Source organism: Typopeltis vanoorti, chromosome 4 (assembly GCF_054136105.1).
Source record: "Typopeltis vanoorti isolate ZY-2024b chromosome 4, IOZ_Tvanoo_1.0, whole genome shotgun sequence".
Classification (NCBI taxonomy): Eukaryota; Metazoa; Arthropoda; class Arachnida; order Uropygi; family Thelyphonidae; genus Typopeltis; species Typopeltis vanoorti.
In genome coordinates this window covers 11,928,732-11,943,452 of record NC_143552.1, presented here as the reverse complement: position 1 = coordinate 11,943,452, position 14,721 = coordinate 11,928,732, and the positions used below count along the sequence as shown (strand labels likewise).

General features: G+C 35.9%; 1 protein-coding gene across 2 annotated transcripts in view; it reads right to left on the bottom strand.

Moving 5' to 3' along the window:
- Positions 1–14,721, bottom strand: part of lqfR (clathrin interactor lqfR) — a 364,785-nt gene that overhangs the window by 240,848 nt on the left and 109,216 nt on the right. For both annotated transcript variants that reach the window (XM_090391640.1, XM_090391641.1), the window contains exon 3: positions 12,739–12,877. In XM_090391640.1, the coding sequence (XP_090247766.1) occupies positions 12,739–12,877 (139 nt within the window). The remainder of the gene's footprint in view (positions 1–12,738; positions 12,878–14,721) is intronic.

Genomic DNA, 14,721 nt, shown 5'->3' with positions numbered 1-14,721 from the left:
TATAAGATATCATTAATTTGTATATTAATGATATAAGATTTAAAGGAGGAGGAGGGAAGAGATAGTTGTTTTCTTTATACATTAATGATATAAGATTTAAAGGGGGGGGGAGGAGAAGGGAGACATTCAGTTGTTTTCTTACAATGCAAAACTGGGGAGGGTAACAGTTGATAAAGGTGAAGTAGCCTATATGATGATTTAAATAAATTGGCAGTGTGGCAAAGGATAATGGTGGTCAAGTTAATGTTGAAAAATGCAAGGTAATGCACTTCAAACTGAAGGGATCACATATTTTGTATTAAGCTGATGGTATATGATTAGAAGAAAATGAGAAGGCTAAGGGTCTGGAGGATGAATATGAATATGATTTTCCCTCAATATAAGGCTATGATTTTGCTGCATCTTAACTATTGTGCACAGATTTCGTCAACTATTCTTGGGGGGATCAGGAGGTAGTGGAGAGGATTAAGCGACGAGTGACTAAACTGGTGACAGGACTTGAAATGCTCTCTGGAATGATCAAATGAAGATATATGCAAGTTGCACAGTTTATTTGAGAGGGGATATGACAGAAACTTATAGGTTACTGAAGAGATTCTATAAGACTGACACAAGAAAATTTTCAATATATGATGAATAAAATATATTCATCATAAAAGTCACTATGGAAGTTGTGCAAGATTGTAGTTGGTAAAAGTGTGCAGACTAGATTTTTTTACTTTGGTAATAGTGAATGAATGGGATGAATTGCCAGAGGCAGTTGTGAGTGTCCTGAAAGTGAATGCCCTTAAGGAAAGGTATGAGAGGAATTGTGTGAATAGCGGTTAGTGTGGGTCTCCTGCAATGAGTATTCTGACTCCATAGAGATACCCTGTATAATACAGCAATCCCTCGATTAATGCGTTTTCGATTAGTGCGTCATTTTTTTTTGATACCCAAAATCGATTAGTACACCTATATACATCTTAAAAATAAATGTTACAGATTTTAAAAATTTTCGATCTATACATTTTTATGGCTAACTATTTTAAAAAATCACTCACCAGGATGAAATAATTTAGTTACCGATTTGAAACATTAAACAGAGTTATTTTTTAATGGCATACTACACTATTTCCATGTATGCTATGTTCCAAATTTACCGCCAAAATTTATGTCGTCTGCGTTACATAGCATTTTCCTGATCATATCTCGTGCAATTGTTTTACTTTTTTATTTTAAAATATTTTCCTAACCTTTAATCATGGGTAAAAGAATTAGTGAGCAAAAAATATGTGTGAAAATGATTCGAAGAGTAATCTGATTGGAAGAAAAAGATGAAATAATAAAGAAAAATGAAGAAGTCGAGTCCAGAGCAAAGATAGGACAAGAACACAAAAATGGGTGAATCAACTGCAGAATATAAAGAGAAAGGTAACGCTGCTTCTATTTCATCATGCATGCACTGAAAGTCAAAGTATTATAATGACTGAATTAGAGAGACTTCGTTTTACATGGATCGAAGATTGTAACCAAAAACAGATCCCGCTATACACTGGCCTTATAAAATCAAAAGCATTGTCTCATTGTAACTTGGAAAGAAAGAGCTATCAATGATGGAAAAGAAGAATTCCACGTTAGTGCTGGGTGATTTGAACGTTTCAGAATGAGAAATAGCCTACATATTGTTCTAATCATAGGCGAAGCTGCAAGTGCAGATAAGGAGATATCCAGAGATTTTGAAGAAATCGTGTAAGAAGAGGACTATTGTGATCAACAAATATTTATTTTCGATGAAACAGGCCTTTTCTGGAAGCTAATGACTTCCGAGACTGTTCTAGCCAAATCAGAGAAATCTCAGCCTGGTTATAAAGTTGAATGAAATTACTGCTAGTAATCTGTGAGCCGTTTGGTAGCACATTCTTCCACATTGTGCAAATGATTTTAGAGGCTTTTGAAATGAATCTAAGTTAATTAAATCTCATTCTGAGAAGTTGAGTGATTTCGACATGCTAAATTTAGATGCATAGGAAAGATCCTAAAATATATGAAGAAAATTTAATCACTGACAAGCCATTTCACAGAAACAATTTGAAAATAGTTTTCGCACAATTGAAATTTTTAAGCAGCAATGCTTAGAGGCTGACCCTGGTGAAGAGAGAACCATAAAATTTGCAGAACAGGCAATAGAGCCAAGCCATCAGTTGTATGATAAAAAGAAACAGAATAATAAATTTATATGCTGAACATGTTTTATTGTCTTTCAGATTCATGGTTTTCCTTTAACGAGGCAATGAGACATACCCTAATTCTTTTATAAAAAAAATAAAATTAAGGGTCAAAAAGAAATCTGAGGAACGAATTATACATTTTCCCCACAGGTTATTATATTTGATTAGTGCATTTTCGATTAATGCACCTGTTTTAAAGAACGCATTAGGGCATTAATCGAGGGATTGCTGTAATATGATAAAAAATATAAAGTAAAAGAATGACATAGGGGTGCTTAAGGATCAAAGCTGTATAACTGAGAGGAGACTAACACATAGTCTTTAAAGGAATGCGGAGAACCGACCAGGGCTTCTGACCTAATGTCCAATCCCCACCTTCTCGTCATGCACCCTGTTGGGTATCTACCTGGATATTGAACGAACGAGGATGGGCTGGCAATTTGGGATTTAGCCGACCAAATGGTATTCCTATTGGTTAAACCAAAATACAAAATGATGGTACAACATGACAAAATTTCATGCCGACTGGGGTGTCGCCCGGTTAAACAAGGCTCCCGTTGTTTTCGCCAGGGAACCAGGGCGAACAGCGAAAAGTCAGCTACTGGAACAAATCTGAAAACACACCCCAACTCAACATCACCAGAGTTAAAGATCTGTACTATCAACATAAGAAGCCTGAATGACAAAGAAATGGAGCTAGCGGAGGAATTAGATAAATACCAGATCGATATAACAGGGGTGACTGAAACAAAAAAGACAAAAACTGGTAAAGATCTTTCTCAGCAATAAATACAAAATGTTATATTCAGGCAATGACAATCAAGAAAAAGAAGGAGTAGCCATAGCATTCAACAATATATGAGGCTCATCTTCTTGAATTGCAGGCAGTGTCGAGTAGCGTGATTTGAGCAAATATCAGAATGGAGAACTGGACAATGAGACTTATTTGTGCCTATGGTCCCACAGAAGGTTCTACTAATGTAGAAGTGGAGGAATTTTTTGAGGCTCTAGAGAAAGCTACTGACACAATGAAAAAGGAAAAGTGGGTCCTTGTTGGGGATCTAAATAGCAGAGTAGGAAGTGATTGTCAGACATACAAAAATGTTTTGGGAAAATTTGGAGAAAAGAGAAGCTAATAATAATGGCAAATATCTGTTGGATTTCTGATCAGGACAAGGACTGGTTATTACTAACACCATGTTCCAACATAAAAATGTGCACAAATTCACATGGAAAGAAGAGGCAAGAAATAAGAAAAGTCTAATTGAATATGTTATTGTTGATAGTGATGTTTTCTCCACTGGTGCAGAACACCAGAGTGTACAGAGGATTTGAAACTGCTAGCGATCACTATTTAGCCTTGAGCAGGATAAAATTGAATTTCATATTGAAAAGAATAACATGTAAGAAAGTTTTAAAGCAAATAAAAGTTCAGCAGCTCTCAGATGTGAACTGTAGACTAAAATACACAAAGATTATTGAAGGGAAAATGAAAGAGTTTGAGAACAGGAACCAAACCTTGGAGATTCAGTGGCAAGCTTTGAAGAAACCATGATCGATTCAGCTAGAGAGGCATGTGGTGAAGTTGTCTGCAAGAATAGAAAAATTAGAACTCCATGGTGGACACAGAAAGTTAAAGAGGCAGTGAAGGAAAAGAAGAAAGCATATCAAAAGTTCCTGGCAAATAAGTCAGCTTGTGCTCTTAGAGAATACAGAGACAAATGTAAGAAAGATAAACAGTGTGTAAAACTAGCTAAACAAAAGTCATGGGAGACTTTGGCAAGAACATAGAAAATAAATATCAAGAAGGTGGCAAAATATTCTATAGGTTGTTGAAGAAGCTTAGGAATGGAGGAAAGAGTGCTGTAAAAGGAGATAGAGATGATAAAGGTGAAATGAAAACAGGAGAAAAAGATATTCTTGAAGTATGGAATAATTACTTTGAAAATTTGCTAAATGAAACAAGCAGTGATGACAGCACAGTGATAAAAAAACACTCAACAGACATGCAGTCAGGAATACATATCCATACGTGAAGTAGAAAAAGCCATCAAAGGCTTGAAATGTGGAAAGGCAGCAGGAGTAGATGATATTCGACCAGAAATGCTGAAGTATGGTGGTATAAAAGTCTTACAGTGGCTGCACTGCATAGTTCAGAATGCCTGGACAGAGGGACAAATTCACTATGATTGGAGTAGAGCTCTCATAGTACCTATTTATAAAAAGGGAAATAAAACTGAATGCGAGAATTACAGAGGTATTTCCCTACTGAGTGTTCCTGGCAAGATCTATGCAAGTATACTTGAGAAACAGTTGAGAAGAATTGTGGAAGAAAAGCTTAGCTAAGGGTCAAAGCTGTATAATTGAGAGGAGACCTCCACATAGCCTTTAAAGGAATGCGGAGAACCGACCAGGGCTTCTGACCTAATGTCCAATCCTCACCTTCTCGTGGTGCACCCTGTTGGGTATCTACTTTGATACTGAACGAACGAGGATGGGCTGGCAATTTGGGATTTAGCCGACCAAATTGTATTCTTATTGGTTAAACCAAAATAAAAAATGATGGTACAACATGACAAAATTTCATGCCGGCTGGGGCGTCGCCCGGTTAAACAAGGCCCCCGTTGTTTTCGCCAGGGAACCAGGGCGAACAGCGAAAAGTCAGCTACTGGAACAAATCTGAAAACAAAGCCCAACTCAACATCACCAGAGTTAAAGATCGGTACTATCAACGTAAGAAGCCTGAATGGCAAAGAAATGGAGCTAGCTGAGGAATTAGATAAGTACCAGATCGACATAATAGGGGTGACTGAAACAAAAAAGACCAAAACTGGTGAGATCTTTCTGAGCAATAAATACAAAATGTTATATTCAGGCAATGACAATCAAGGAAAAGGAGTAGCAGCCATAGTATTCAACACAAAATACAAGGTTAATCTTCTTGAATGGCAGTCAGTCTCAAGTAGAGTAATGTGGGCAAATATGAGAATGGGGAACTGGACAATGAGACTTATTTGTGCCTATGGTCCCACAGAAGGTTCTACTAAGGTAGAAGTGGAGGAATTTTTTGAGGCTTTAGAAAAAGCAACTGACACAATGAAAAAGGAAAAGTTGGTCCTTGTTGGGGATCTAAATAGTAGAGTAGGAAATGATTGTGAGACATACAAAAATATTTTGGGAAAATTTGGAGAAAAGAGCAAAGCTAATAATAATGGCAAATATTTGTTGGATTTCTGCTCAGGACATGGACTGGTTATTACTAACACCATGTTCCAACATAAAAATGTGCACAAATTCACATGGAGAGAAGAGGCTAGGAATAAGAAAAGTCTCATTGACTATGTTATTGTTGATAGTGATGTTTTCTCCCTGGTGCAGGACACCAGAGTGTACAGAGGATTTGAAATTCGAAGTGATCACTATTTAGTCTTGAGCAGGATAAAATTGAATTTCATATTGAAAAGAATAACATGTAAAAAGTTTTAAAGCGAATAAAAGTTGAGCAGCTTTCAGATGTGAACTGTAGACTAAAATACAGAAATATTATTGAAAAGAAAATGAAAGAGTTTGAGAACAGGAATCAAACCTTGGAGATTCAGTGGCAAACTCTGAAGGAAACATTGATTGATTCTGCCAGAGAGGCATGTGGTGAGGTTGTGTGCAAGGATAAAAAAATCAGAACTCCCTGGTGGACACAGGAAGTTAAAGAGGCAGTGAAGGAAAAGAAGAAAGCATATCAAAAGTTCCTGGCAAATAAGTCAGCTTTTACTCTTACAGAATACAGAGACAAATGTAAGAAAGCTAAACAGTGTGTAAAACTAGCTAAGCAAAAGTCATGGGAGGACTTTGGCAAGAATATAGAAAATAAATATCAAGAAGGTGGCAAAATATTCTGGAGGTTGTTGAAGAAGCTTAGGAATGGAGGAAAGAGTGCTGTAAAAGGAATTAGAGATGATAAAGGTGAAATGAAAACAGGAGAAAAAGATATCCTTGAAGTATGGAGTAATTACTTTGAAAAACTGCTAAATGAAACAAGCAGTGATGACAGCACAGTGATAAAAAACACTGACCCGGCATGCAGTCAGGAATACATATCCATACTTGAAGTAGAAAAAGCCATCAAAGGCTTGAAATGTGGAAAGGCAGCAGGAGTAGATGATATTCGACCAGAAATGCTGAAGTATGGTGGTATAAGAGTCTTACATTGGCTGCACTGCATAGTTCAGAAAGCCTGGACAGAGGGACAAATTCCCGATGATTGGAGTAGAGCTCTCATAGTACCCATATATAAAAAGGGAAATAAAACTGAATGTGAGAATTACAGAGGTATTTCCCTACTGAGTGTTCCTGGCAAGATCTATGCAAGTATACTTGAGAAACGGTTGAGAAGAATTGTGGAAGAAAAGCTTGGTGAAGAACATGCTGGATTCAGGCCAAATAGAGGTTGTCAGGATCAGATCTTCACTTTACGACAAATAGTCGAGAAAGCATGGGAATATAGCAAAGATCTGTATTTAAGTTTTGTCGATTTGGAAAAGGCATATGACAAGGTGCCAAGAGAGAAGCTATTCAATACGCTGCAGTTATATGGTGTCAATGGGGCATTATATCAAGCAATACTTAGTCTTCATTTGAGTTGTGAGTCAGCAGTTAGAATTGAAGGAAGTACAGGAAGATGGTTTAATGTTAAATCTGGTGTGAGACAAGGATGTACATTATCCCCTCTGTTATTCATTATCTATATGGATCACATTATGAAGGAATGTGGTATTAAACCTGATATCAAAATTGGAGATGTTAATGTCAGCTCTTTGCTTTATGCGGATGATGTTATACTTCTAAATAAATCTGCTACAAGTCTGCAAGATTCTCTGACTAAATTGAATAGCTGTTGTAATAGATATGGTATGAAAGTCAGCAATAAAAAGACAAAGACAATGAAAATAGGCAGAATCATTGAAAATGTCAACTGTGTTGTGAATGGAGAACCTGTGGAACAAGTAAAACATTTCAGCTACTTAGGCACAATTTTTACTGAAGATGGTAAACTAAATATAGAAATAGACAACAGAATCAGCAAAGCTGGTATCGTGGGAAGTCAATTGAATAAATTCATATGGAATAAGAAAGAAATTAGTTGGAACACTAAATTAGCTGTCTTGTGTTCAAACCAATTTTAACTTATGGATCTGAGAGCTGGGTCAGAAGTAAAACACTTGACCAAAGACTAGAGACCGCAGATATGAGAGTCCTGAGAAAGATTAGAGGCGTGAACAGATGGCACCAATGGCAATATCATATTAAAAATGAGGATATTAGGAAAGAACTTGACATTGTCAGCATCCAGGAATGCATTAGCAGAGCTAATCTCAGATGGTATGGTCACCTAAATAGAATGGGAGAGGAAAGGTTAGCAAAACAAGTGTTCTCTGCCAGGTTGGCAGGAAAACGACCCAGAGGAAGACCAAGATATAGGTGGATTGATACGGTACAAAGTGCCTTAGACGATAGAAATATAAGATCTGATAATGTTGGAGTCTTGACAAGTAACAGACTGATTTGGAGGAAAATTGTAGATAGGAAGTTAGTAATGATGTAATTTTTTCATGTAGTACTGTCATATCCTGTACACCCCTTGAGGGTACATGGCAGGAATTTGATGATGATGATGATGAAGCTTAGTGAAGAACAAGCTGGATTCAGGTCAAATAAAGGCTGTCAGGATCAGATCTTCACTTTATGACAAATAGTGGAGAAATCATGGGAATATAACAAAGATCTGTATTTAAGTTTTGTCGATTTGGAAAAGGCATATGATAAGGTGTCAAGAGAGAAGCCATTCAATACGCTACAGTTATATGGTGTCAATGGGGCATTATATCAAGCAATACTCAGTCTTTATTTGAGTTGTAAGTCAGCAGTTCGAATTGAAGGGAGTACAGGAAGATGGTTTAATGTTAAATCTGGTGTGAGACAAGGATGTACATTATCCCCTCTGTTATTCATTATATATATGGATCACATTATGAAGGAAAGTGGTATTAAACATGATATCAAAATTGGAGATGTTAATGTCAGCTCTTTGCTTTATGCGGATGATGTCATACTTCTAAATAAATCTGCTACAAGTCTGCAAGATTCTCTGACTAAATTGAATAGCTGTTGTAATAGATATGGTATGAAGATCAGCAATAAAAAGACAAAGACAATGAAAATAGGCAGAATCATTGAAAATGTCAACTGTGTTGTGAATGGAGAACCTGTGGAACAAGTAAAACATCTCATGCTACTTAGGCACGATTTTTAGTGAAGATGGTAAATTAAATATGGAAATAGACAACAGAATCAATAAAGCTGGTATGGTAGGAAGTCAATTGAATAAATTCATATGGAATAAGAGAGAAATTAGTCGAACACTAAATTAGCTGTATACAAGACAGTGTTCAAACCAGTTTTAACTTATGGATCTGAGAGTTGGGTCAGAAGTAAAACACTTGACCAAAGACTAGCGACCGCAGATGTGAGAGTCCTGAGAATGATTAGAGGCGTGAACAGATGGCATCAATGGCAATATCATATTAAAAACGAGGATATTAGGAAAGAACTTGACATTGTCAGCATCCAGGAATGCGTTAGCAGAGCTAATCTCGGGTGGTATGGTCACTTAAACAGAATAGGCGAGGAAAGATTAGAAAAAGAAGTCTTCTCTGCCAAGTTAGCAGGAAAACGACCCAGAGGAAGACCAAGATATAGGTGGATTGATACGGTACAAAGTGCCTTAGACGATAGAAATATAAGATCTGGAAATGTTGGAGTCTTGACAAGTAACAGACTGATTTGGAGGAAAATTGTAGATAGGAAGTTAGTAATGATGTAAATTTTTCATGTAGTACTATCATATCATGTACACCCCTTGAGGCTACATGCAGGAATTTGATGATGAGAATGACATATACATAAGGAAAAAATTATTTAATATTTGTAGAATTTTCAGAAAATTCTAGTAGAATTTACCTAGCCATTGTCAATACAGGTGGAAAGAGATAAACACAAGAACAACACTTAAATATATATATATATATATATATATATATACACACACATACACAAAGTTGATCCTTGAACAACGTGACGGTAAGGGCCGTCGAAAATCCACATATAACTTTTGACTACCCAAAAACTTAACTACCAATAGCCTACTGTTGACCAAAAGCCTTACCGGTAACATAAACCATCGATTAACACATATTTTGTAAATTATATGTATTATATACTACATTCTTATAATAAAGTAAGCTAAAGAAAAGAAAATGTTATTAAAAAAATCACAAGGAAGAGAAAAATATTTATAATACTGTATTTATCAATACCGTAAGTTTAAGTCATCTGTATACAAGATGAATTGTCTGTCAGTAGCTACATCAAATTGTCTTATATGACACAAAACACTGTACATGTCATACATATTACTAACACTAGACATCAAAAATGAAAGGATAATGTAAAAAAGAAATTCATATTTATTTATAGGTATAACGATTCATACATTGATAACGAAGAAGCAGCAATGTGATTGCGTTATGGTAGCTTAATGTAATCAATGCGATTCCTTCACAGTAACTTAGCCTATGCACTAATGAATGAATCATTATAAATTTTTATTACCCTATCCTTCTTGTCCGTCCTAGGATGGGTTGAATCCCCCCACCCAATCAGGGGTTACTGGCATATTAATGCAGCCGGTTCGCCACTCCTTTGCTGCATTCCCTAAGGGTGATATTCATGACTGTAATCCATGTGTGTTCACAGGACTGGTGTAGCTGCTTACGGGATGAAAAACCCCAGATAAGCTGGGGAAAAAACCCTGCTGTCCACGCCCAAGACCGACTAACTTCTAATTAATTTCTTATTAATAAAGCATGTCCAGTTTGTCCAACACAAGAAAGGTGAACAGTCACACAGCACTTGGTAGACAGTGAAAACCATGATGATGATAGTTCTTTGAAACTATCATCATCATGGTTCTCACTGTCTAATAATTTTTTAAGGATTCTAGAGATTGGATCTGAGATGCCAGAAATGTATGGTACAGGAACTCTTTCTATTGTTACATTGTTTGAGCTCGGCTAAAATAGTAATGAAAATTATGTTGTAAGGTCTACTCTCAGAAGCCATTGAGATGAAAAAACCATTTGATGTGCAAGTTCTTGCCGTAGTTGTTGCAGTTTAGAACATACGATGTGAACATGATGCAACAAAGTTTTTATAATTCAAATCTTCTGGGAAGGATGGTATATTCTGGATGCTATATTCAACATCAATCTGCTGGTGAATATAGCATCCAGTAAAGGTAGGTTTTTAATAAACTGAAATAATTAGTTCAACTGGCAACAGCAATCTGCTCGTCATCCTTCTCAGAAGATTGAAATTATAAAAACTATTGCATCATGCTCAGCTTATGTGCTCTCTACTGCAACAATTACAACAAGAATTTCTGGACATCAAATGGTATATACAGTCATACCCTGAAGTTATGGTAGGTGGGACCAACAAAAAGCGGGTAAGTCAAATTCGCGTAACTCGGGTATAATTTTGCATACAAACATACAAAATATTAGTTAATTGGTACCAAAGGTTTACAAAAACACCTATATTTTTTAAGAAATATAATCATAATTGTAGTTTTTCGTACATAAAAAAAAGAAAGTTATTTCGATGTCAATGGTTTCATAAAATCTAATAGATTCGTCTGATGGCATAATGTCTTTTTCTTGTCACGCAAAATTTCTTCATTAGCGAGCTAATGATTTTTTTATTCCTTACCTTGTGGCTACAATTCATTCCTCGTTAGAATCTATGTCCTCCAAAATCTGTAAACCTTTCTTTTATGACTGTTCTACTGTGGATTCCTGTAGATCAAACTTCTTTGCTAGCTCACAAATTTTCATTCCGCCTTCAAAATCCTTAATAATGTTGAGTTTTGTTTCCAAATTCAATGTTTTTCTTTTCTTGCTAGCTGTAGAAGAATCGGACTTGCTTCCTTTGGACGACATTATTATTTTTTATGTGATAAAATTTTTATCAAGAACATAACATTAAACAATCTCAAGGTTTGTAGACTATAAAAATCATGTATGAATGGAGACGGCGCGAAACATGTCAGTGCTTGTTCACAGCATGTGTGACACTGGCGAATGCGGCCGGCGCCAGAAAGATACGACTAGTGGTGAGGTGTGAAGCGGGATGGGAATACGTACGTACATGAAACCGCGTAACTCGGGCTTCGCATTAAGTCAGGGTATGACTGTATATCTCAATGTCTTCTCAGAGCATACCATACAACATGATTGGTATGGATGCTTGTTATTCAACTTTCGTGGAATAAAACAGATGTCTAAAGCTAATAATTAAATTTAATTAGCTAAACTAATTTAATTAGTTAATTATTAGCAAGACATACCATATACTTTGGATTCCTATGTGCTGAGCTCATGAAACAATATGAAGAGCTCTCATCGGATACATTTTTTGGCATCTCAGAACCAATCTAAAATTCTTAAAGTATAATGTAGTGGTTACACTTTCACTCTTCCTGGCATCCAGCAAATTCTACATCACTGTCATCTTTCATATTTTGGACAAAATTCAGTGGACAGGAGAGTAAAAGGGATTCAAGAGAAGCAGAATGAAGAATACAGGAAGTATAGAAAAAGAGGAAGAATGAAAAGGGCTAGTACCATTGATAGGAGGTTTCCTAAACCATGAATGGGTGCTCCATGTGGAAAAGTCAACCTGGGAGGGAAATCTTGTAAAACTTGAAAAACACCTACTCTAGATATAATTTTGCTAACAAATGGAACACAAAATTGAAAGAATTTATTTAATTTCTTCGTATCTGATCCCAAATACAAAATTTCATTAAATTCCTTCTCTCTGGTACAAAATTTTCCAGTAAAAATTATCCTAGAATATTAATGGTGCAGAATACAATCTTTTCTTACCTATAAATTAAGAAAAAATTTCTCATCCTCTTCTAGAAAAGTTCAAATAAAATTTTCAGTGTTTCCCATACTACAAGCAATTTACTGCCATTTTTTCCATGAGAAAGGAAATAAAGTATGCCATCTTTAAAACTACATATCTGAATAAGATCGACTCAAACATATAACTTGACACATTTTTGCAAAAAAACATTAGCAGACATTTAAAGAATGAACACATTTTGAAATAAATAGCTTAAGCCATCATTAGTAAGGATACTAAAATATAAATTTGAATTATACAAAGAATAATTCATAAAAAACTGGGCTAACTGTTCTAGGGTAAACAATACATGCTAGAAACAAGATAGTATTAGAAACTAACTGAATTCCCATTATCACAGCTCATGATTTTGTATCCTATAAAACTGAGAAAGAAAAATGGAACGAGAAAATAATACAATTTCTGTACCTTTTAATCAGTTCCTTAGTTAGATGTAATTAATCATATTACAAAATTAAAAGAAATTAAAAGATTGTTTCCATACCATTTATCCCCTGATCTTTTGCATGTTCATCAATATATGAATAGTTTTCAAGACTACGTAAATCATAGATGTGCTCCCTGGAACTTGTCACCACTCTTTCTGAACCATTCCGTACTAAATAGCCCAAAAGAAGCAGAGACTGAAAGAAAGAAAAGAAAAGAAAAGCATTCACTATCATTACAATTATAATCAAGTAGTTTAAAAAGAAAGATTACACATTACAGAAATCCTGTCACTCTCTGAAAACAGATTAAATAAAAAAATTAAAATAACATAGTAATGTTTATATATAACAATTGTGTTAAATGGGCTGAACATTTTTAACTATTATTTATTATTATTATATTGGCAACTCCATGGAGTCCATACTCATCAAGGGAGATCCTAACCATTATAACAAGCACTATCCGATGTGTGCGCAATATCCATACTTAGTTTTGAAAACATTCACAGTCATAGCACTGACAACAGACTCTGGTTGCTATTCCGCTAATGCACCACTTTCCAACTAAAAAATCTAGTCATCACACTCTTGCACACCACACACTCTTGTCCAATTTCCAAAGATGGTCCCTAGTTGTCCGACCACCTGTTCTGAAAAATTTCCTTTGTATTAATCCTATAAAAATCTTTCAGTAATTTGTATGTCTCAATCATATCACCCTTTTTCTGCCAATCAACTAAATTTCTGTAACCCACAAATCTTCAATTTATCCTCACTATCATTCCATAGATCTGCCACCATCTTGGTCAATTGTCACTGGATCCTTTTCTTCCCCTGCTTATCCCCAAAAATCCAGGTAAACGGATCTATTGTGCAGTAGTCAAGACGGGGGTCTTATCAGGGCACTATAAAGAGGTATAATAACCTACTTGTCTCTGTTCATCAATATTTTCTCCAGAACCAAGTAATCCAATGAGCTGGCAGTTTTAGCCATGCCCTCTAAATTTCGACTCCCTATCCACCAAACCCCTGGCCTCATCAATTTCCTTGAGTACAGGTCCATCAATATGGTGCACAGCTGGTAATGTTTTCACTCCAAAATGCATAATCTTACACTTTGTCACATTAAACTGACATCCATACTGCCAGGAACTAAATCCTGCAAAATATTAACATCTTTGACTATTGCTCTACCAAATCGGCATCACTGGCAAACAACTGAATAGTTCCTCTAGTTTCCAACTAAAAAATCTAGTCATCACACTCTTGCACACCACACACTCTTGTCCAATTTCCAAAGATGGTCCCTAGTTGTCCGACCACCTGTTCTGAAAAATTTCCTTTGTATTAATCCTATAAAAATCTTTCAGTAATTTGTATGTCTCAATCATATCACCCTTTTTCTGCCAATCAACTAAATTTCTGTAACCCACAAATCTTCAATTTATCCTCACTATCATTCCATAGATCTGCCACCATCTTGGTCAATTGTCACTGGATCCTTTTCTTCCCCTGCTTATCCCCAAAAAAATCACACTCTTGCACACCACACACTCTTGTCCAATTTCCAAAGATGGTCCCTAGTTGTCCGACCACCTGTTCTGAAAAATTGCATAATCCTCTAGTTTCCAACTAAAAAATCTAGTCATCACACTCTTGCACACCACACACTCTTGTCCAATTTCCAAAGATGGTCCCTAGTTGTCCGACCACCTGTTCTGAAAAATTTCCTTTGTATTAATCCTATAAAAATCTTTCAGTAATTTGTATGTCTCAATCATATCACCCTTTTTCTGCCAATCAACTAAATTTCTGTAACCCACAAATCTTCAATTTATCCTCACTATCATTCCATAGATCTGCCACCATCTTGGTCAATTGTCACTGGATCCTTTTCTTCCCCTGCTTATCCCCAAAAATCCAGGTAAACGGATCTATTGTGCAGTAGTCAAGACGGGGGTCTTATCAGGGCACTATAAAGAGGTATAATAACCTACTTGTCTCTGTTCATCAATATTTTCTCCAGAACCAAGTAATCC